This window comes from Photinus pyralis, unplaced genomic scaffold, assembly GCF_008802855.1.
Source record: "Photinus pyralis isolate 1611_PpyrPB1 unplaced genomic scaffold, Ppyr1.3 Ppyr1.4_LG6, whole genome shotgun sequence".
In the NCBI taxonomy this organism is placed as follows: domain Eukaryota; kingdom Metazoa; phylum Arthropoda; class Insecta; order Coleoptera; family Lampyridae; genus Photinus; species Photinus pyralis.
Window position 1 is genome coordinate 37465172 of NW_022170663.1, and position 25587 is coordinate 37490758.

Sequence of the window (25587 nt, forward strand, 5' to 3'; positions counted from 1 at the left end):
ATAAAAAGATACAATACTATTTAAAAAATTCAATTGTTTTTGGTTACTCATTTGTTTTCTGAAATAAAAACAATTGAGTGCTGCCTTAAGAAATATACAGCCATTACATCTGTGCCAACATATGTGAGTGAGATAGCTAACAGTAGAATACCGATATTGCGCACTGAGTCAGTAGATATATTTGACATTCCCGGCATTTCAGTGGCGTGTTTTTTTCCGCACACAAAGGGGTTTACGATTGTTGTAATTCACATTTTCTTTATTACAGTAGAAAATACGAGATGTTTTTAAGAAATACTGGCAGTTGGCACAGATGTTTCTTAGTGCAAGTAAATGGGTGGCTATATCCAGGGGATATGATTATATGATCTAAAGAAATATAATATTAAACAACTTTAATATAGAAAAATCTTGTATAGTCGTTGATATATACTATATTACATACATAGTGGGCACCCTCTATATATCGCGGTAAAGAAGTTCGCACCTTACATCTTTCGACGCATCTTGATGCTCAGGAAATAATACCACACTTCTCTGCTTTGGTATATAACGACGAAGGAATCACTGATAAAGTGTTATACTTACACAAAACATCCATTTAGTGTGTATAAATGGACATATTTGAACAGCCTCGGAAATCTACGGGATATCCTTGAACATCCTCGGATTTCCAGGGACATCTGGGTGATATCTGATATTTTTTTGCAAAATCGGCCGATATATATACACGTAAGCGCATTGGAAAGCTAAAACTATCCACCGGTACTTAATGGCCAGAAATTAGCAAATGTTCACTGGAAATTCTTATTCAATTTATTTCGTTGAACCGTCCGAAATTTGTTTCAGTCTAAATAATTTTCATTTTCATGCCCACTTTCTGTCAGGAAATTTGAGTTTCCATGACAGAGGCAGAGCAGACTACGTTTCCTGCCCCTTGTCACTTTACTGGCCGCAGCTATCACTTTTCGGCGGCACCGTCACTTTACCGGCCGCATTTGTGACATTTGTAATGTCTATAATGACTCCTGTCATCACTGACAGATTGACATTCATCAAAAGTTTCATATACAAATTGAAATGTTATACTAAAATACGATTTCGGGTAAAATTTAGTACAAAACTCGTCAGTAAAACGACCTTACTTGGCTCGGAAATTAAAGTACTCGGCCCCAAGGGGCCTCGCACTTCAATATTTCCTCGCCAGTAATGTGTCATTTTCCTGACTTTTATGTAAATAACTATTATGTACGACTGCTTGATAATACGGTAATTACAGTCGCAATTAGCAGCTATAATTTGCAATATTATGACCTCGTCCATTTTGATAAAATAAAACGGCTGCTTGTCAATGTGACAGTCGTAGTTAGGTGTCGATTCAAGGTAAATTCAAGTATTTTAGAAATACTTGACAAATGCTTGACATCTGTTGTCAATGATATATAGATTTTATCGTTTGTTAAATTCCATGAAATTTTCTTCATTAAGGGTTGTTGCAGTCGTACATAAAGCTTTGTATATATCGCGTCCATAAATAGGTTTTATGTGGACTCGCCATGTTTATTTGCGCCTCGCTCGGCCAAATAACCAGCTCGTCCATAAAGACCAAGTTTATGTACTTGATATATAAATACCTATTGTGAGGTACACACGGTAGCTTTAGCGGACGACGCTAAATAAAATGCTGTTGCCTTTTATGGAATATACACGGGTGTAGCACCTAAGATCCCTCGGATCATAACCGTGAAAGATACCGAAAAAAGTTTTAAGGCAAAATTGTACACAATTACCACCGGCATGTTTCTAAAATATTTTTGATCACCAGGGGCGTGCTGTTATTCCAGTGGCGTATCAAACTTGCATTTTTTTTAAATTGAACACCCCATATTTTATTACTGATTTGGAAAGTACTTATTTTTTTATGTGACATGTTATACCTATAACTTTAACGGCTTCGCTGTTATAACCTTTTTTCTTCAAAATTTGGCAGTTTTTCGGAATTTTTTTGCGAGATACTAAATCGCGCAGGTGGCTAATTTTTGAAGTGAGGCGCAAGTTAAGACCTCTTCCACAATCACATAATTTTTTTAGGTACTTTTTTGGTTGACCTTCGCTATATGTCATATTTTTTTAAAATTTCAAATTACACCTCCCTAAACAAATTATAACGGTGGGTAGCCAAAACTACAAATTTTCCACTGATATAAACAAAACCACACATTCCATAAGAAAATTTCAGAGAAAACCAAGTCGAAACGCCAATTTGTAAAAAAAAACGTTCTTTTCCGAAACCAAGTGTGCCATGATAAAACAAAAGATGTTCAATTCTCACCATTAAGTGACGGCGCAGGAATGGTTGATATAGTGTTTATTCTTAGAGACCGTTACCGGAATTGTTTGCTTGCGTCACGAGTGTACGCTGGGAGATATCCTGGCCGCACACATTCAGATCCAGTATAACGCGATTCTAAAGTAGTAGTAGAAAAATAAATCTTTCATGACGATAAAGTAATATGAAATTTCGATTTTTCGAAATACTGAACTATAAGCACTATGAACAGCATATTTAAGTTATAGGTTTGCTTTTGCTGTTAAATGTTATTTTAAGAGAGAGAACTAGATCTATATATCTCACACTTTGTGATCTGCGACATGCCGAAATTTAGTCATACAATTTTGGGTATTATTTTTTTCCTATAATATATTTTTTATTCATTTATATCAGTACCCTAAAAAAGCGGAAAAAAACTGAAACCGGAATCGTTACCGGATTATAATAGTAGTGTAGAACCGGAACTTATATTTCATGTGGGTTCCAACCCTTGTCTGCAGGTTTACATATGTATTTGGAGTTTTGGTGCAATGCTACGATATTCGCGACATATTTTTTTATAAAAATGGTTCTATATTGTTCTACGATTATTTAGTTACAAATACAGACAACTGTAGGCGCACAAATTTCCCCATTTTTAACTGTCTTAGACGTATTAAGAGGGCTCATCCAAAATAGCATAGTTTATTTATTTATTTATTGTCCCTCTCTGGGCCCTCAAGAGGATTTCGTCCAATTACAGTTTAACCCGCACAATTCTTTTTAGAGGTGCCTTTAATTACGATTGTCTCAGAGCGATGCTAAAAAATTCGGCAGTATACAGTGTCTTCCAACTAAAGTCGGCACAATTGCAGATTTGGTTATTATGAACCATTTGTTCTCATTGTTACAGGTTAAATTGGAAAAAATTAACTGAGCATCGGATTACTAAAATATTGAAAGAAAGTAAGAAAAAAAAGAAAGAAATAAACATATTGAACAAAATATTTTTTTTCATCAAACACCCTGTACGTTTTTCCGAATTCTACCTCGCGACCCAACAGAGCTACAAAGCATTAAATAAACAATGTAATTTATTCCATTCTCCATGTGAAATTAGGAAAAATGGAAAATAAGATGAAAATTAAATAAACCTATAATCAAGGATTTTTTTGAATTTTTTTATACAGCAAGCAATCCTTAAATCTTCTACAGTACAATGAAGTATACGTATAAAACAAGTTAAAATCACCCCTGTAAATGGAAAACTTGTTGAGTAAAAACGAATTGATCGAAATAGCATATTCACTTCCGGTTTGTCAGAGCGGGGGCTTGCACGACGAGAATTATTAAGATGCGAGCGACTTCCGGAATAGCACCGAACGTTGAACGAACAGTCATTTTCTACGCTTCGCAAATATTTTATCCCATTGGCTGATGTGTCACATTCGCCAATTTCTCCTGACGGAATAGGTTTTAATAGCCAGATTTAGCCTTCTCTTTTTCAGTGTTCCAACGTGTGCGGGAATAAGTGGTGGCCACTGGTGATCAGAAATATTTTACCTATATAACGCGGCGACAGTAATTATGCACAATTTTGCTCCTACATTTTTTTCGATATTTTTTATGGTAATGGAATTATGATCCGATGGCTCTTGGATGGACACCCTGTATATTATATAGCTCGATATATAGTGTGTATACCGTATATCTATAAAAAATGTTATTTGTTGTTTTAAAAGACAGACTTTTTGGTATCTTTTATGGTAAAGGGATCTTAGATGCTACACCCTGTATATAAAATGTTTAATGCTTGGAATCGTTGCATAATATACAGGGTGTTTGTTAAACATGCGGCTAAAAATTAAAAAGGTTATTCCTTAGACTATTCTAAGGATATTTTGTCGTTTGAGAATTTTTGAAAAAACGCTTTGTTGCCAAGATACAGGGCGAAAAAATCGGACTGGTTATCTTAGCAATATTACGCGATTTCTTTTGGTTGATTATTTTGTTTGGCTTTTGCTTTTTATTTTTATCATTTTGACGTTTGGCTATCTGGCATGTAATTTCTGCTGTTCTCTATCACGGCTCATTACACGAATGCCGAGGTGGCTGACATGTAAGTGATTTATGGACTTGCTCAGGGCAATTCATTACAAGCTAGGCGACTGTACGTTGAATGATTTCCTATAACCGAAATGATACATGTAATTTTTAGTCGGAATGTTGCTAAAGTCCTATTTTTTGGCCTTGTATTTTTGCAACAAAGCACTTTTTCAAAAATTATCAAAGGATAACCTATGCCAAGGAATGACCTCTTTCATTTTTGGCGCATGTTTAACAAATACCTTGTATAATGGGGTATAAAGTGTTTCATTTAAAAATGTCATTTTGTTGAAAATCTTGAGAATCCAATACTTTAACCGAGGCTTTAACCATTGTAAATCTGATTCATATTTGCCAAACAATTGACTTCCTAGCTTCTGTAGCAACAAAGTCAGTAATAATGCCGATTTTAGTGCGACATGGAAGGACCTCAAATCCACTTGGAAGTTATTGCATAGAGAATGGTAATTTCTTCAGCTTAAAATTTCCTTTTCGTCATCAGTGACGAGTTTGAACTTTTTCCTGTGAAATTGGGGCTCAAGTGAGGATTTTGTCGCCTCTCCCTCAAAATGTTCAGAGAAGTAGGTCGACCGTGTGTTTTGGCCATAGCTCCGATGGCAACCAAATGGCTCCCATGGCGATTAGAAGTGAAAAAATATACCCGCCAAAAATTTGCATCATTTGAAATTAAACAATTTTGAAACAAAATAGAAGTATTGTTAAAAAAATAGGGCGCAAATATTGCTGGATTGAACCAAGCAAATAACTAACGTTTGATCCAGTTTTTGCTCGTGTGGACATGCCACATTTCCTATGTATTTATAAAACAAACAAAAAACTAACGTTTGGGAAATGTTTACTTCAAAATAGCTAACTTCAATTTACCACACGATCAATCACTTGCTGTCGGAATCGTTTCTTTTCAATCTTCTGTTCTGACGCAATTTGACCCCAAAACCGCTCGCGATTCGCTCGAAAGTTGTCCCGCGGTTATTCCAATCAAAAATAAGACTTCGATTAGCCACAATAAATCTCTCGTAGCGGTTTTCGCGCGTAAATTGCACGTCACGTAAATTGTGCTGGCGCCATTGGCACCTGTTGCTATAAATTGCACAGTCTCGCAGGTTGGGCTCGCCCCGTTTAAATATTCCTTGCACTTCATCCGTACATAATTTGTCCTCATGTGAGTAGTAGTAGACATTCTAATTACTGAATAAATTAAACTTTAATTTTTTGTTACGTGACCGGTTCGTCTGCGTGCGCCATCCTTTATCATAGTATGTCTGTGTCTTCGCCTGGACACTCTATTGGTTACATCGTCAAGATAATAAAATCCAAAACAATGTAAAAACTGATCAAATTGGATAGTTCATTTATGTAAATCCTTAACGAAATTAGCGGAAATCAATATGTGGATGCGAAAGGCGCTCCACAAGGGTCAACATGGGGTCCAATTCTATTTATAGAAACCGTTAGTATATAATTGACTTTAAATTATACTCTGGACGAAGGTGAACATACCTGTTAATCAGGGTGATAACCGAATCAATAATATAAGTACCTACATAATATGCATGCAAGGAGCAAAACGTTACATAAGAAAGGGTTAGAAGTGCTTACAGCCGGATGAGTGGTTTGCTCTTCGGAGCGGAATAATGACGTGCGATATCTTGCATGTAGTAGGGAAATAAGAATCAGTGATGCATTTAGCATTAATTAAATTATGGATTAAAGGTATAACTCGAGGACAGCGTAGTTATAGCATCACTTCCCATTATGCTCATTTCCTTCTTTTTGTATTTAAATTTGCGAGACATTCTAATGTGGAATTATGAAAGCGAACCGATATATGTATTATATGATGGGATCGAGAAGCGTTACTCTGAAGAAAGGTCGGCATAATTGGAAGAATGCAGCGATTATGCGCCTCTTGGGCAAGTTTATGTATTTTAAAACGATTTCTGAAATATATCGAGTGGACAGACAAGAATTAACACATTTGTATCTCCGGAAATTACAGAGGGAGTTTTGAGTTTTAAATAAAAGGGACGACGAAAACATACCTACTGGAAATTATTGTTAGTTCCATAAAAGCAGTCTAATAGATTTTTTTGCGCGATCGGTCATTTCTGACTATTTACCATGGGTGTTTCCATGACAGTAGGTAGAATTTACCAGTTGCTATGATTACGACGACGTCAAAATTACTTACCGATCTAAAAACAGAACAGCAAAAATACTTACCGACGCCTTTTTAAAAATCAACAGTCTTACATTACATTAATCTTTAATTATTGTTAGGTACATTAAACGTACAATTTGTGCTGTTGTTTCCTATAGCAAGACGCTCATAAAGTCATAAAGGAAGTTCAAAGCTAGTAAACTACATCAGACACATGCACATTTTTATGAAATTATTAACTTCAATTTTGACAAATAAACTGGTTACCTAGTGATATACACCATACCACTTCGATCATTTCGATTTATTCTGCTCGTTAATTTCTTAGTGCATATTATTATATTATATTATATTATATTGGTTGCATAAATTTAATTTCGATCGCGCAAAAAATGTTATAAGCACGTCGAACGTTAAGCGTTACCGTTCTCAGACAATAATTGGAGTCGCTCCTCCTCCAAACAATTGTCTTCGAACGGTAAAAATCCCTTACCGTTCTCCATACTTAATATACTATTTTTTAAAATTAGAATATTATATCGGAAACGGTATGAAGATTGGGGAATTCGTAAAAAATGCTTGTATGTACTTTGTTATCCTGTCAAACAAGGGGCGAGAAGATTAGGTCATCAAAAAACACGAAGACTTACATACACAAATACCAAAAAGATCCCATCCCTCCAACTTAAATATTTTCTCTACCATTCTACTCTTTTCGCCTTTTTCTTTCTTCCATTTCTTCGTTGTTCTGTCCTGGTTCATCCTCGTTCTGATCTTCCTCTATTAATTCTTCTTTATTCATTTCGTGTAATAATTATTTCCTGCTTTTTTTCCGTATCAGTTCATGTATATTTTCCTATTTCTCACTACATCGTCTACATTTCTTTTCTTCTACTACTCTATATATTTTATGTCGTCTTTTTTTATTCCGTACTTTCTCCTCTATACCTCATCTCATCCATATTTGCTTTTATAAATCTTTATTTTTATTCCCACAATTTTTTTTCTGTAGCTTATATCTCTGGCAGCTCATCCAAGAAAAATCTTGACGATTATTTTGCGAATGCGCAAACAAACTTTATTAATTATAGAGATATTTTTATACATTTTAACCGTAGATGCTTCTAGTACAGACAAGCATATCGCATACTGCTAAAATCACATGTGCGTATGCGCACACTGCGCAATGTCAATCGGGTGCAGTAGGTATGGGGTCTTAGGACTAACTGCCTCTCTTACTAATTTGCGTCTTTCGTCGATAATGCTATCCTTGTTCCTCAGCAATGTTGCCAAATGATTATTCCTTGTGTTGTCATTGTCACGTTTGGCAAGCATGTACTGTATGTCCATAAGCACCTGGAGGTGCGAACGTGGAGTTATTTTGAGCGATTAAAAAAATGCAACATCATAGTTGGCAATGGAAGTTTATTTGTGAACATACCACGTAACTGACAATTCGCTTAATTAGACATTTGAATTTTTAATTTAATTAACGACTCGAAATAATTCTGAGGTTCGTTGTCGATAAACACCTTATCGCCGCCTACCACGGTGCTGAATTTTTTGAATCGCTCTTTACGTGTTGGCTTTTGAATTTGAAGCTCGAATCATCGCAATTACGCCTAGTAATACGTGCTAGCTCTCGTAACTTAGTTAAGAATTATTGTACGTGATCAAAAGGTTTCCCGGCCCCACGGAAAAACCGAAACGACACCCATTTTCTGATCGAAACAATCTCGACTATCATCCCACAATAACGAATAGAAAACCCGCATTTCGGCTCTTTCAGCCGGCTTAAAATGGAACCGACGCGTTTTTGAGGACCAAAGACATCGTGGCAACAGAGCATGCTTTCGCGATCGTTATTTTATCGTGGAAGATAAAACCCAGATATCTTTCTGACCTGCGTGCGTTTTATCACTAGACCTACTTACGTTCATGCTTCGTATGAAGCGGTATACATGTAAATTTTCCTATGTTGAACGAATTGCAAAATTCAAAACAAAACTTTCGAAACTGCAAAGCGACAACCCGTTACACCCGATTCTTGAGTTTATAGAAATAGAATTAGTGAGAGAAAAGGGACGGAGCCTTTACAATATCTTCTCAGAGTCATGTAAGACCTCTTCAAAGTTTCTCCAGAATCTTTTCAGTCTTTTCAAATTCATAATCATAATTCTTAATCTTCAAAGAGCTCTCCAGAATCGCTTTAGTCTTCACAGTTTGTTCATAATCACGTTAACAATTTTTCATTATGTATTTCCATACCGAATATCTTCGGAACCCACTTAGAATCTCTCGGAACCTCTTCAGCATTTTTTAAGAACTCTTGAGGATCTGGATCTTCCAAAATATAGCATATCTTCCAACTTGGGTAAAAATCTCTCAAAGTATGTACAGCCATTTCAATATTATTGTAAAGTTTTTTCATAATCTCCTAATGCATTTTTTATATCTTTTCAGAACCACAGATCTTTAGGGTGTCTTTAATTTTTTTAATGTTTTATCAAATCTTTCCAAGATTTTATACAATATTTGCAAGACGTTTTCGAAATCTCTTGATCATGTCAATATCTTTTTGTAATCTTATCAGAATCCCCCAAACCCCTTCAAATACTCTTCAAGTTTCTTTTTGTTACTCTAGATGTCTAGACAGAGTTAAAAATCTCTTTTTGTAAATTAATTTGTAGACGAGGAGTGTACATGTATATTATGTAGCTATCAAGGTAGTGTAATTAACAATTTTGCTACATGATGTGGGGTCGGCGACATCTCGGCGCCAGCTCCGAGCGTGTTATACTAACGTGGTGATTTTTCAGTTTTTTTCCTATCTTCTTCTATAGTTTTGGTCCGATCGTTGTAAAGTTTTTTTTTCCTAGGAGTGAAATTAACTACCTTTCGCAAGGCGCGCGTCTTCGAGGAGCAGTCGACCAAAAGTTTCTTAGAGCTCGAATCGCGGCACCCACAAACCAGCTACCTCAAATTTTAAAAAAATAGAAACTTTTTTTATGATCTCTCTCTCTCTCTCTCTCTCTCTCTCTCTCTCTCTCTCTCTCTCTCTGTGTACAGCTCCGGCATTCGCTACAAAGTAAAAATTCTAATAATCAATTTCCGAAAATTCCAAAGAATCAATTACACAAATTTCTTTTAACACCTGAGATAAATCTTGAGCACAGATAGAAAAATCAGAACCATGAAAACTCTATCTGCGTTGTACCATGGATTCAAATAAACACACAATTAATAGATTGACAATGACAATAAAACAATGTTATTCTGAAACACATTCGCAGAAAATCAGCAAGAAAAACCTGGAATGAAGAAGGGAACAAGTCCGTTCTTACATTTACCCCACACAGGTGTTCGATCACAAATTAGTAAGGAAAAACTTAAAATTACTTATTTTAATGATCCAATCTGACCAAAATAACGGTTGCGATAATCAGGCACATATGCAAAAACACTCAATCAGTCGAACTTTGTTGAATTAAAGGACAAAATTTCTTTCTTATGGCTATTCAGACGGGAAACACTTTAAACTTTTGTTGATAAAATAACGTTCTAAAACGGTTTTATTATGCAGTGCATTGCTTTTCCAAAATCAACGTAACTTTCTTCCGTAAACGAACGAACCGCATTAAAGTTTGCACGAACTATAACTAAACTGTATCTGCATAGATTATTTTGGTTGCGACAAAACTGCGTCTTCAAATAACCAGAAAGGTCAATTACTTAACAAAATTAGCGTACAGAGACGTACACACTCTTTTTCCCGCATTTGCCTTATTTTTCCTATTTAAAAGAACACTACTTGAGAGAAAATGTTTCTAACACTCTGTTATTATCATTTCAAACACCAATATCTCTTCAGAACTTAACACCATTTCAAAATTCGTTAAATTTTTTACAGTCTCAACAAAATGTGGTAAATTCTTCAGCGATCCTAAAGAATCTTAATCACTTTTTTAAAATTACTTCTCTTTTTCCAATCGCTTCAAAATCTTTCAGAATCGTTGCACATTACTTCACAGACCCTTTACAATCTTGTCTTTCAAGCATCTAGACACTATTTCTTCAGAATTCCTTAGAATATGTTGAAAATTGTAATAACTCAAGGTGCAGCCGAGAAGCGACTGCACAACTCAAAACCAAAAAATCAAAACTCCCGCTCAAAACTAACTGAAACTCATGGCACATGATCGCCATGTAACAAACCTGTATAATGATAGGACCTACGTTGTGTTGTGAAACGAGGTGCTCGAGGGTGTGTTGCTCTAAGGATCGATTACCACTAACATAAATAAAACACAAGAAATGGCGAAGAGTGACTGTTAAATAAATAAAAATTTAAATAGAAGTTGCCCTCTCACAACCGATAGTAGCTCTAGGGTTTTCATTGATTACAAGAAAGGAAAAAGAGCTACTGAATACCTTCCAGGAAATGTACTCTCGTACGGTCTTATTTCTTTTCTAAGTTGCATTTTACAATTGCATTATAATAGTTTTCAACCTGTACGACAACATCGCAAAATTTCATTTACCTATATTTAAAATAGTATGCCACCATCTTTCACCGAAATGAATATGTTTATTAGGCCTGTTATGAAACGGAGCTCTGACGTTCACACTAGTCTCACAGATGAAGAATACGCATCAGTATGATTTGTGTTCATGGTTTTTGGTTAGAGCTCCAACGTTTTTTGCCCATAACATAACCTGTCTCATTGTAATAATACAGGGTATAATGCATATAGAATAGGGTTTCGGGAACCCATCATATAACAGTTGTATCCAAACAACATAAATATGCAGGAGTCATGAAAGTAATCACATTTGGCATTTATTCAAAATGAAATAGGGGCAAAATGCCATTGTCTTGTACAGTCATAACTTCAAAGGAGGGGATAAAATATTTAAATATTACATAATTTGTACTCGAACATAAGAGGGTGAAAAGAACGCAAATATAATATGCAATCTTACTTGACTCACAGGCCAAGAAAGGCAGCCCGGAACTGAGCTTCATAATCAGGTACAAATCATTTACAATTAAAATAGAATCATAAACATGGGCTCTAAACTGAAGAAGAACAAAGTAGTCTCTAAATCAAAAATCCTCTACTCATCGCACAAGTCGATAACAAAAATCATAATTGAATTTTAAAGTCACCTTTCTGCGAAATGTTAAAATTATAAACACTACAATGTAGAAAATTCCACTAAAGGTAAATACGTTCACCAAATCTGCAAAATACCCTAAATTGTATCAAAGCCCTGTATATTAATTAATCTTCAACCTCCAACTAACCAATCAAATCTAACTCTGAATTCAAAACAGAATATTAGTTAATCTATGCGAAAATTGCACAAAATTAAAACGATTGCACAAATTTTACAAATGTAATTGAAGCTACGTTTTCAATCAATTTGCTATGTACCTACTACATGCGAAAGCATTATGTATGTGCTATTTATAACAAATCAACAAAACTACTTCTAAATGAATTAATAATACATTTACAAGCATTGCGCAACCTTTTCACAAAAGCCCTGCAAATTCAAATTTATAATATCAATCACCGTAAATCAACAGCAAAGGCAATTACCTACACCCTACTTATTTAATGGTACAAAAACAAAGAAAAATTTTTCACTTGAAGAAAAGCAATACGCGACACGTCTTCGTCCTTGTGCAATTTGAATTTGTTAGATTCGCGCCAGTTAAATGTACAGTGGCGTAACTTTCGCCTGTATGTATTATGAATGTATGAATTACTAAAGAAGGTCTGAATTCAAAATCCATGCTGTATGTAACATTCATCAGTCGATTAATTATCAAAATGGCGTACGCTAAATGTAATTTCGTATACATCTGTGCATCTTTAATACCCAAGCCAGTTTATATACATATTATAGGTACCAGTTTGTGGAAAAAACCACATACTTTTGGCCGACCGCATCTTTTTCTCGTCCTTTTTTTGCGCGAGGATGTCATGAACCGGTATATAGTTATAAATCGGTCTTGCCACTTTTTCTACTGTAAAATAAGAAATCAACACAAACCAGCTTTACGAAATAAAACTTATGTTGCCAACTGCTCGGCGCAATCGAGCTTATTTTTATACTTTTCAATAATAAGGTCCCTAATTTCGTTTGTTTTCTATTTCAGTATTAAGCAACCCGCATGGCGCCCACGGAGGATCCAGCTCGAATGGGTCGATCGAAACGTACGACTCCTGCGGTGCAAATTTTTGTGTTATGAACCTGAACAACAACGACAACTTGGCGCGACCAGATGACAAGGAAATTTTCGAAATATCCGGAATCTATTTATCGTGCATCGTTCTCGCTGTTATTATCATCGCATTGTTCGTCGATCCACTCTCACGGTAAGTGCCTGCGATTTAATTTGCGCTTTTTTTTTGTGGAATTCCCCTTGTTAGACAAGCAATTAATTTAAACTTGCTAATTATTGTTGTTTGACTACGAAGATTCGAGTAAGAAACTCATCATTTTTATCATTCGTGTAAACCAAAGGTTGTACATGGTTACACAATTGTTTGCAGTGGTTATTTCAGAGCCTGAGAAAAAGTTTTGGTTATAACATTATCACCGGATATTTCCACTGATGTAATGGAGTAAGCGCCAAACTTTCCAATTTTTACGAAGAAGCGTGAACCACCACCCTTATAATTTTGCACCACCTTGCAAGCAATTCCGGGACGTTGATGAGTGGAAGAGAGGGGGGTTTGACAAGAACGAACTGATTCATTGTAGAATTTGCAAACACGTATGATTTCATCCTTGGTATAACCTTATAATTAGTGGGTATATGTAAAGGACCATAATTACCCAAAGATGATTTACGATCCCTGAACATTTCTTAATTTAATACTTAATAACACGTTTAAATTTTTTAGACCTGTTGATGACTTGTTTATCGCTCACAGACAGTAGGTATACAAGAAGTTGCAAAAACACTTCAAATTTAAAAGGTCCCAATTTTAGGAAGCAAAAATTGCGTTTTTGAATTTCGATGCGCAGTTATGCATATTATTACCCTATTTACAGTTGCAAAATTCCCGAAATGTGCAACTCGGGCACGGAAGGTTCTGCCGGCATGTCTCCAAAAGGTCTTTGGATGGAAACTTATGGACCTCGTAAAGGAATTCGGCTTCGCTTTTTTTTTAATTTCATGTGATTGCAAAAATTGCGCAATCCGTCGGAGGACAAAAATGTCATCGAAACTTTTCTTTAAATTAAACAGTATTTACAACTTTGATTTACTCGTTCAATATTCACTCGTACAGATCAAAATTTGATTTAAAAAAAAAGTCCCTACACAATCCAAAGCTACTTCTGGTACTCTTCTCGGTACGCCACAAACGCTCTGACGACCCGTAACACGAAATAATGTTTCGAGGCTTAATTGAATTTTTACAAATATAAAAATAGGCTGGGGAAAAAAAGAACTGACCAAGAAAAAAAACCACCCAACAAATTAATATTAAACTTTATAGCAAAATTAATTGTCTGTAAGGACATAATAGTTATTTATGTATTAAGGGCATAATGGTGATGTTTACATTCTCGAGGGTGACGAGTTAAAAAGCTCGAGGGCCTATGGCCCGAGAGCTTTTTAGTCGCCCGAGAGTATAGACATCAGTTTATGCCCGTGGTACATACACAATTTTATGTTTTACAAATAGTTTTCTTCGTCAAAATTCGTTTACAAAATAATTCATTATGTTTGATCGAGTATGCGTGGTTCGAATTTGTTAATGTGATTGAAACCATCCAAACGTCAAACGTAATTTTAAATAATTCAATTCATCGTGAATGAGCAAGAAGTTCCAGAAACTATACGAAATAAGGCCAATCTTGTGATTTAGTAGGTATTGACAATTAATAATTGACATTTCTAATTTTCAATGACTTGCAAATATTTGTTTGTTTTGTCATTAAGTATAAATGAGTTACTATGGTGATACTTAATGCCCTAGGGCATAAAGTGGTACTTTATGCCCGCGTATCACAGATATAAAATGTGCTATTATAGGTTAGTAAGACATAAATGCATATTATGATGGTTGTCAAGTAAATTAATATAATGTCGAATCATAGACTCCACTGGAATTCCTAAAGAATGTCAGCTTTGTATGAAAACCCTAGGGGTTGCCCTCTCAGAAGAACATTTCGCTCGGAAAGGATACCCCAATGGATACAAAAACAAAGGACAGTTGACAGTTGACATATTCGGTCACTACATGTCAAGGATCGACTAAAGGAATTAGCAATATCGACAAGATGGCTCTTTTCTAAGAAACAAAAAAACAGTACATATCGAGATTGATTATCGGTATCAAATACATATTAGAAAAAAGTTACCCCGTCAAATATTCATAATTACCCAGTTCAAATAAATAGTAGGAACATAACGTTAAGTATCACATTGCAACAAAACAAAAGAACATGTCGTGGCAAAACATTAGTATAAAGTAATTAATTCTCAACGCCAAGTGCAATATGTAACAATCAACGACCTAACATACGTCACTCGCCCCCAGATGAAGCACCCTGTAAATAAACAGAACATATTCATGCAAAAGAAAGAAAATATGCAATACATTTAATTATAGATTAACAATGTAGTGACGATGTGATAGCACCATCCACGAATCGCTATAATATTTATTAGATAATTCTGCATACTCTTACTCACATTGAACATCATTCCTAAGAGAACATACTGTATCTAAATATAAATAAAAACACATGAATCTGCGGGTTGGATAGTGTAAATTGGAAAACAACATATTTACGCAGGAAACATAATGGAATCTTGCATTTAATTCAAATTATGATCATCAAAATTATAAAGGAGCAAACTGTATTTGTAATGCGCTATAAATGACAATGCCCATGCTGTACTGGAATGTCATTAATTTGGCAAATAATCTAACACGATCATATAATTGCTAGATGGATGCAATATACGTAAAGATAAAAAAAATAAAAATACAACACCTGAATAATAGTTGAGACTCTCAGTAAGTCTGCATGCTAAACGTAAAAATTACCACTGCCCTCAACAAAAGCACCAAAACATCTGCTCAAATTTCCCCTTTAAGCAAACCCTAGACGAAAATTGTTAACATCGACGTGCCCAGTGTCGGGCGATATGGATCATTAACTTTGCTCGTGTAGCGTTATGACACATTTTTTTGTAAATTATGGCCCATTTGAATTTAGGGTAGGGAAAATAACACGTGTTCCACGGAAACGAAACAAAGCGCAATCTTGAATTCTTTCGTTGCGGCCGGGGCGGATTCGATAATATTTAAATCGAATTTTATCGAGCAAATTTGGTTCCATTACAACGTTTACTTCCTGGTGACCTTTGAATTTGACATTCATGCATTTAGAGTCACTAGTAGATCCTCTAAAGGGATAATCAATCTAAAAACACTTGATTCCTGCAGAAATATTGCCATCGATCTGCAGTGAGCAAGTAACAAGATCTGATCGTTCTTCTTGGAAAAATTATCAAAGTCCTGGTGTGAGATCGAAGGTACCTCAGCACATTTTTGTGTGGCACATCAATATTCTATTAGCTAGTAAGAGATCTTGTCGGGGCCTACCACATTTACTTTGTCGGTACCCATTTCTGACTCCTCCTCCTCCAACATATAAATGAGACATTTTGATGGATTTCGCTAAAAACCCTCCACAAAGTAGCATTCAATTTTTGGGACACTTCTCATAGTTCAAGCTTTTATTGGCGGCATGAGAAAGAGAGACCGCTTTAAGAAACGGCGTGACAAATTTTGGAGCGGTCCGAAATAGACTATCCCTTAAAAACGCGCGCCTTGCAAAGGGTGGTTAATTTCGCTGCTAGGAAAAAAACAATATTCCGTCACACAGGAGTTGTGGGCGTTTACAAGATCTTTCCGACACCATTTTGAAAATAATCTGACCAAAACTGTAGAAGAAGATAGGAAAAACTGAAAAATCACTACGTTAGTAAACCAGCTCGGGAATGGCGCCCAGATGTCGCCGGCCCAATATCATGTAGTCCCGTCCATAAGTTGTTAATTACACTCCTCGTCTTTGTACAAACGTTCTTTTACGAGCCCTCATTTGCTACCAGCCAGCCAGCCATCTAAAGTGAGATTAAAAGCTATTTTTTTACAAATAAATTTGCATAACTGCGCTAAAAAGGCACTATGGATTTTGAATCGACTTGGCTCAGCTTTTGTCATTGCTATGCCCAGTTTGAATTTCATGCAATTAGGTTCATAACTAATGGAGATGTCAATAGGGCCTTCCTTATTTGTTGGCCTACATCGGCAAGTCACTAACTCCGATCTACAAATTGGATAAAGAATCCACCTGCAAAATTTTATTGTACCTTTTTAAATCGATGGACATGAATCCATCGAGCGAGCAAGCAACCGGACGGTTGAGTGAAAGCATGAGCGTTTCGCTTAACAACTCGACTTATATTTCTCCCAGTAAATATTAATAACAGTGTTCTTATTTCTGCAATGCACTGGTGATCCTTCATGTTTTACTCGAAAATCGTCAAATTTTGAAAAATGTTCTTTTTGAAAAAGTATTTCTGATGGATCTAACGTGTTCCAGAAGTTGGAGTTTATAACGGTTTTTACTGGATAGTAGTTGTGGAAACTGGTGAAAAATGGTAGCGAATTTTCTAGAGCGACATCAAGGCGGCGTCAAGTCGCCATAAAGTCGATAAAGGATTAGTCACCGGCGATAAGGAATGAAAGTGCGTTCTTTCCGGGAACTATGATATGCTGACTCTAGAATTCTCTAGAAGCTTTTTGTTTGCTATATAAGCAAATTGAATTGCGTTTAAGTTCCAAGTTTCATCATCGTTGCCGAAGTAAACAGGGTTCGTGTTATACAAGACCGTTATAATCCGACGTTGATAGCTATTACGATTCTCGTGGTCTGATTAACACGAAACACAAGATACGAAACACGAGTGTTTTTCCTATATGCAAAATATGCTTCATTAAAATGATAAAAAACGGTTATGGAAAAGTACTATCGACGACTTCAGATTCAACCATATTCACAAGCGAAAAGGGAAGCACATTTTTCAACCGGACCCACCGGAAAATATCCCCAATTCCGTTACGATTCGTAACATGAACCATGGAATCTCTGATCTCGCCGACTGAGAAAATACGTACCGAAAAATTCACTATTCCGGTAGAAAAGGGTTTTACAAGAATTCTTTACTTCAAAGGATCATCAGGAAAACAATGATGAACACTTGGAGATGCATAGGGATTTAAGGAAAACTTGAGGGAAATGGGGGAATAACTTAAAAAGAATTTGAAATGTACTCTTACTTGGGTCCTAAGAAGAATGTGGTGTAATTGGTGGTAATTAAAAGAAGCTAGATGGAAGCTGATGAAGAAAGTTTGAGGAGCAGGAGAACTTAAGTATGTCTCTGATAGGAACTTAAGGAGAATTTGGGAGGAATTGAATGGAAATTTGAAGGATACGCGCTGGGGGAGATTTAAAGAAGAACTTGAGAAAAACAACAAACTTTAGAGAAACTTTATGAGTAATTGAAAGGAATTTGAAGTAGAACGTAAGAAGAATTTGATGGGATCTCGAAGGAACAGACAGACAGATGGCGGAAAATCGAATACATAAGCGTTACCTCAACTTCGTTGTGTTACGCTAATAAGTACGACAAAAGTACAGAGCTGAAAGGAGGGACACCAAGATCATGAGTCAAATAATAAAGATGCTTATTGGCAATCGAAACAAATTCTATACTATAAAATAGATAACATTCGAATGAATGTCTCACATAACGTTTCATAAATAAAACCGATTCATTGACAAGACGAGGTAATTAATTCGTTCCCATTTATTAACGTAGTATTAATAATTGTATGTTACCTGCTCATTTAATCAAAGAAAATTACTTATGTAAAATATTACCTTAGTATTAATGCTAATTATCTCCATTCTTTATCGGCCTGTGTTCCCTACCGCAATTACAATGATTAATGAAATACGGATCTATATAGCAAAACGCCATATTTCTAGTAAAAAAAAAGATAACCTTGGGGCATGTTTTCCTTTCCGTAATTGTTTTTTTTTGCGGTTTTTTGGCTTCAGGTCGGTTACGAAAATTAGATTTTAAATTACTTTTACCACTGGAATTTAGCTAACTAAATTTGGTAATGAACGTCGGATCTTTTTGAGTGCCCGTCTGTCCGCCCGTTCGCCTGCCGTCACTAACACCCTTTCAAAATGGGGCGGATCGTTTGTAAATCTGGTAGACATCTTTTTATAGAACAAAAATGACTTTCGATTTCGATCCTTCGAATATTTCAAATTTTCCCATTTCGTCGATTACTTTCTTCCGATTATTCTGTTTATTTTTAGCGCATTTTCGAACTCATGTTGGAAGACATTTAGTTCGTTCTTTTTTGCATTCGGTAGCTTATAGCTATAGCACCTCAACCAAGAAAAACCTTGACGACTAATGCGCACATGTGCAGAATGCGCAATGTCAATTTTCTAATTTATAGTGATATTTTTTCCAATTTTTGACACAGATGCTTCTAGTAAAGACAAGCATATCGCATATTTTAAACATCAGGTGTGCGCTTGCGCAGAGTCTGCGCAATACTAAGTTTCTTATTTATAAGAATATTTATGCCTTCACTGATATTCCTTGGTACACATACATCGTCTGTGATATGGCCTTTCGGGAAGTATTGATTAATTCATGGAAAATGCGCTAAAGTTACTCGCCTTGAGGCGAAAACCTTTTTTTCATTTTTTTAATGTTTATCAGGCTTTTTTTGGATTTTTCGGCCCCTTCAATTAACTCTGGATGCCTCGGATTTACTTCAAATCGAATTAATTAACATTGACGGTTTGGTTTTGCCGCATCTAGTTTTTTCAGATATATTTCTTTCAAAATTTCGATGATACTGAGGGTTCATTGGATTCTTCATAACATTCAAATCCTTTGAAATATTGGAAGTGGAAATGTAATTTACTGATAATCTTCCAATTACTCGACTTGGGTTTTTTTCGATGCTTCCAGTTTCTTCTCTGATTGGAATTCTTGTGGTCGTTAAAGTACTAACAAAGACTAAAAAACCACAACAAAACTTAAATAAATCAGAAAAAATTTACACGATTTTTATTACTAGGTACTGGCTATTGTTCTTGTTTCAGTACTTGTATACAATGTATTTTTCCGATTCTTGGGATCCCTCTTCTTCACGTTCATTAGTTTCTTCAAATTTTTCCGGGTTTTCAGTTTCTTTAGCTCCTAAACGTTTTTGGATACTTTCATTTCTTCGAATTCCTAAATTTTGTATCCTGAATATACTTTGGTTTCTTTAGACCCTTACATTACTTCTGATCGTTCCTAATACCTATTTAGACTCACTGTCTTCAAATCGTACAAATTTTCTTTCCTTCGTTTCTTTGAAATTCCTAGTCGTTTCATTGGAATTTCCAGATTCTTTCAATTTTGAGATTCTTAAGATCCTCCGCATTATTCAATTTCGCGTTTTCATGATTCTTCGGGCTTTTCTGTTGTTTCGCATTGTTCCGATTCATATAATGTTTGTCGAAGTTATTTAAATTTTCCCGATGTTGATTATTCATCTTTTCACATTCTTCCTTTTTTTTCAAATTTTTCCTATCCTTTTCTTTTTAATGTATATCATTCTGTCTCAGGTCCGTCAGGTACAGGGTGATTCAAATTCGCGACTCACCATTGAGATCTCCGTAACGATAAGAGACACAGTGTAGGTTAAATGGGGGTCAAGGTGCCCGTTTGTTGCTAAATAAACGCATTTGAAATTTTTGAAAAATTTTTGAAATTAACGGAGATATTACTGAAAAACCGATAATGTCTAAATTTGGTTTTCATTTTGCCTAGCTTAAACGGTCGGAAATGGGCGGTTCCCGTTACCACCTTCTATGGGCCCTTTTTTTCGCAGAATTTGAATCTGTTATCGCGGCATTTCCAAAACGCGCTAGATGTAGAAGCTACTCGAGAAACTACAGGCTACTACTTTCTCATTTCTTATTGGCGCCATACTGGATTTTTACGGAATGAGATGGAAGATAAAAATGAAATGAATTTGAATGCATCGCCATCAGCCCCATGTTGATTCAACGAGATCTAGTTACCCGTGGATGTTTGTTAACAAACAAAACAAATATAAATTACATTGCATTTCGAAATTTTTCTTGTAAATTTATGTAAAAGTGTAAAGTGTAACACGTCATTATTTTTCCTTTTTTGTTCTCTCGTAAAAATCCGATATGGCATCTATAAGAAATAAGAAAGTAGTAGCCTGTAGCTTCTACGTTCTACATCTAGCGTGTTATGCACATTCTAATAACAGATTCAGATTCTCCGAAAAAAGTACCCATAGAAGACGATAACGAGAACGGTCCATTTCCGCCCGTTTCAGTTACGGAAAATACAAACAAAATTTTACATTTTCAGCTTTTCGGTGCTGATATCTGTTATTTTGAAGATTTTTCAAAAATTTCAATGCGATTTTTAGTCACAAAAAGAGACAACTTTGCTCTCGTCTGACCTATACTGTATCGCTCACCGTTACGGAGATCCCAATGGTGAGCCACGAATTTGAACCAACCTGTACAATGTTTAAAAGTCGTTTGATTTTTTACTTTTATTCAAACTCTACGTAGTTTTTCCTTTTTTCAAATTCTTCAAAATCTTTAAACATATAATTCATTAACACCTTTACATCCATCAGATTCTCAAGATTCTTTAGTTTTTTAGACTCTTCAGACACTTTGAGTACTTTGGATGCTTCGGATTTTTCAGCTTATTGGAATTATTCAGATTCGTCGCATTTTTCCTCTTTTGTGGATTTTTAAAATTCTTTATTTCTTTGGACTCGTTCAAATTTGACACAGTTGAAACTCTAGTGCTTCCGAATGTTCTCGAACATTCTAGAACAAAACACATCATAGTTCCCGGAAATATTGCGTCACACCCGCCTTCGTTCTTTATCGCCGAAGACTAATCTTTCATGGCGCCTCGATGCCTATCGGGATTTCTGAAATATTCGCTACAATACTTTCTGGAAAGACCCTTGTTGAATTATTCTTTTTAGAAGCAATTACGAGTACAAGTCTATTTTTATGTGGATATAATGGTTATCTTTCTTGGAAACCGCTTGTAAAGTTTGTATCTTGAAGCGTTTTTTCTACTTTAACTTTCAGAATCGTTTCAGAAATGTTTACCTTAACTTAGGCTGTTATTGAAATCAGTTCGAATCGCTCTAGGGGTCTTTTGGAAAATGTTTTCGTCCAAAATCCAAAGCATTGTCAGTTTTCAAGAAAAAGTGGTCAGTTGTTTTAAATGAATATTCGAATCTTATATTGTTTATCTCGAATTTACTGGTATTTCCATAGAGTGCAACAGTATTTCCGAACAGTTGTTCGCTTTACTGTTGAAACGCGTTCAATTGTTTAGTGCATTTTCCAACTCATGTTGGAAGGCGCTCTTATGGCAACTTTCTCCGTTCGTCCGGCCGAGGCCTTAACTTAAGATTTTTCTTGGCTCAGGTGTCAGGGCTATAAGCTATCGAATTCAAAAAGAAAGAACGAAATATATTAAAAACTTTAGTAGGTTAAGACCTGGGACGGACGGATTGACAGAGAAAATGGCTGCAATCGCGCACCCAACTTCGTCAGAAAATGCTCTAAAATAAGCGTAAAATAAAAGATAAAAACCTCGAAGAAGTAAATGTACGGAAGGATGCCAGGATAAGATATTCCAGAGAAATAAATTAAACAAATATAGCAAACGAGCTCCTGGGCATGGCTATAGCATGTGCAAAACCATATTTTAAACCTGATGTTAGTTTTGCTTTTATTTAAAGTGTATATGTATGAAATTTCATTTACTTGCTTCTATAAATAAGAAAGTTGGCACTGCACATCCTACACAAAACCAAATTTGGAAAATGGCATTAGGTATATTTGGTTCTATTCCAAATGGCTATGTATCAAATTTCATTTAAATACCTTCATAAATAAGAGAGTTTGCAATTCTTTCTGTAAATGGTCGAGATGCGCAAAGCCAAAGGGCACTGTGAATGCTGATCGATTAGCCTCAACTCTTGGAATTGCGTTTTATATGACTAAAGCTATACGCATATTGAATTGCATGCAATTCGGTTCATAACTCACGGAGATGTCAAAAGGGCCTACTTTATTTTTTGGGCTACATTGCCAATTCACGAACTCCGATCTACAAATTTGATAAAGAATCCACCTGCAAAATTTCGGAAAAACGAAAAACTTCAAAAAACAAATATAGCGCTGTAATGAACAAAAAAGAACAAATTAAAAAAAGATAGAAATACTAGAGAAAATGGAAAAAAAAATTGGAAAATCAAAACATGATGCAACGACAAATAACCTCATCATAGGAGATATTAACTTGAAAGGGGAAAATATAAACAATAATTCTCTGCTGTAAATAATAGCAGAAATGAATGAAGCCTAGGCTTCTACTAGAAAAGAGACATAATGGCAAATAAAAGAATTAAATTAACAATTAAAATTAAAATAAATCACAGTCGAATATAAAATATAATAAACAATAATCACTGGAAAGAAAAATAACTATCTCGGCGAAGGGCAAAGTAAAACAGTTTGCAAATATGGACCTAGGAAATAAAGGAATACACGTAGAAAGAGAAAGTGGAACAATATTGAAAACGCAGTAGACCAGTAGTACTAGCAACGGAAAATACAATACAACAACGGAAGAATGCGAAAAACAAAAGTTGGTGGGATGAAGAATGCAGAGGGGAAACCGAAAGACAAGACATAAATTGACGCAACACGAAAAGCGGTGATTAAAAGTAAAAAAGAGAAATTGTTAAAAAAAGTTACAAAGAAGATCTTAAACAAAAATACATCGAAGTCGGCCACACTATACAAATGAAGAAAAGATGCAAAAGTACACTCTCAAAAGGCGTATGATAAAGGGGAAGAATGTATCTTGGAACAGGAAAAGCCATTAAGCGACATCGAGGAACCTACAGAAGATGAAATCTACGAAATAAAAAAAATGAAAAATTACAATTGTGCTGGACAAAATGTTATAACAGCATTGAAAATATAAAATATGGCGGAAAAGAACTAATGAAAATATATGTTTTAGTGAAATAAGAAAGAAAGTTTAAGAAATACCTCTATACAAAAAAGGTGAGAGAGAAAGATACTCCGAAGAATATATTATGGAAGAAAGAGAGTATAGCGTTTACGAAAGAACAAAGAAAGAATTATACCGGAGTATCAAGAAAATGACTAACCAATTCCAAAAAGGCTCAGGGCCGGTACCACCTATACTAGTCTACAGCCCGATCTTCCTCTAATCCGCATCTGCATATTAAAATGGGAACATTTCTTTGCAAGATAATGGGTTCTTCAAACTAACCAATCCGGCCAAAATTTTGACATACCAAGACCAACTGGAAATTAAAATTGCAATGTTTTCCTAAACTTTTCCAAATTTGATTGCATTAAGTTTGTCGTACTTTCAATTGACGCACAACCGTTCATTGCAAAACTTTAATGAGGTAGATCAATTTTGCAACTGAAAACGAGTTGCATAACTACCCCCGCACTTGATAGCTACTGTCTGACAATGAATTCTCCTTTCACAAATACAGTGAATTAATTCAGTTGCCTTGATTTTATTCATTAGATCTTCTCTATGTAATACGTATACTACTACATCGGATTTCAAATGAGTGTATATGTTTACACTGGGTATATACAAACTCCCATTATAATAAACAAATAATAAGCAAGGACGGTTCTTCACTCCATAACGTCGGTCACATTTACGATATTTTCAGTCAGGGACGACGCCATATTTACAAAAAATACATTGAATGAGATAGTGTAATGTAGTTTGTTAATTGTATTTATTTTTTAAAAAACGATAAAGGTACCTTAAAAGTAATTAACAAATTGTTGATACAGCACATACCGTTTTGTTTGGAATACAGTAGAAAGTACTGAAACAAGTATAAACACAGGCGATTAAATCGATGATTCATTTTTCAATCGTTCGATATGCATATTCATTGTTTTGCTTTCCTTAACCTTGATTTGGCACTCTTTTAATTTAAACGATCGGTACTAAACAAGTATTTTCACCTGTTGTTCATTCGACATTTTGTTCTTGAGTAATTTTTGTCCCGTTTTAGCTAAACATTGTTGCTTATGTATGAAAATTATACAATGTGTATCAGTAATAGCGCAAACTGAATTGATTAGAGAATTTTTTGCTTCACACTTTCATTTGAAACATTTTTTTGTAAAGTTTAGCTATGAAGAAAATGTCAATACTCGAAATACTTATCGGACATATTTTCCAGTATCCAGGAAATTTGTCCGATACGCATTCGGGCGTTGTGCGCTGGTGCACCATCCTGTTGAAACCAACATTTCCAACTTTTTTGTGTGCTGTATCGTTGTGTTCGCAATTAAACATTGTGAACATTTCTCAACGGTATCTTATAGAGCATACAAAGTAGCAGTAGGAAAGTGTTTTTCTTCTTGTATCTGTTCTAATAACATAAAAAAAAACAAATCTGCAAATTTAAGTTTTTCTGTTCTATTTTCCGAAGTAATCGGAATTTTCTGGTTTTCTTTAAAACATGATAATGACTTTTCAATTGGGCATCTTTTCTCTAATTGGACCATCGTCTATGGTTTCGGAGATCCCCGTGATAGACATCCTTATCTTAGGCACCGTATAAGTTTTCAAATGTCTGCAAGAGTTTTCAACAGCTTTCATGATTAAATTGATCGGAGTTTTTACCATCTCGTTTTGGTCGATTGACCCGCTCGCTTTACATACAAATCAAACATCTCAAGTTGTACAGTAAAAATCAGACAATCGAGC

The 25587-nt window shown here is 35.3% G+C and overlaps 1 protein-coding gene across 4 annotated transcripts in view; it reads left to right on the top strand.

Moving 5' to 3' along the window:
- The window catches only part of LOC116174933 (UNC93-like protein), a 67066-nt gene that overhangs the window by 27620 nt on the left and 13859 nt on the right, over positions 1 to 25587 (top strand). For all 4 annotated transcript variants that reach the window (XM_031492973.1, XM_031492972.1, XM_031492974.1 and 1 more), the window contains one exon: positions 12769 to 12988. In XM_031492973.1, the coding sequence (XP_031348833.1) occupies positions 12769 to 12988 (220 nt within the window). The remainder of the gene's footprint in view (positions 1 to 12768; positions 12989 to 25587) is intronic.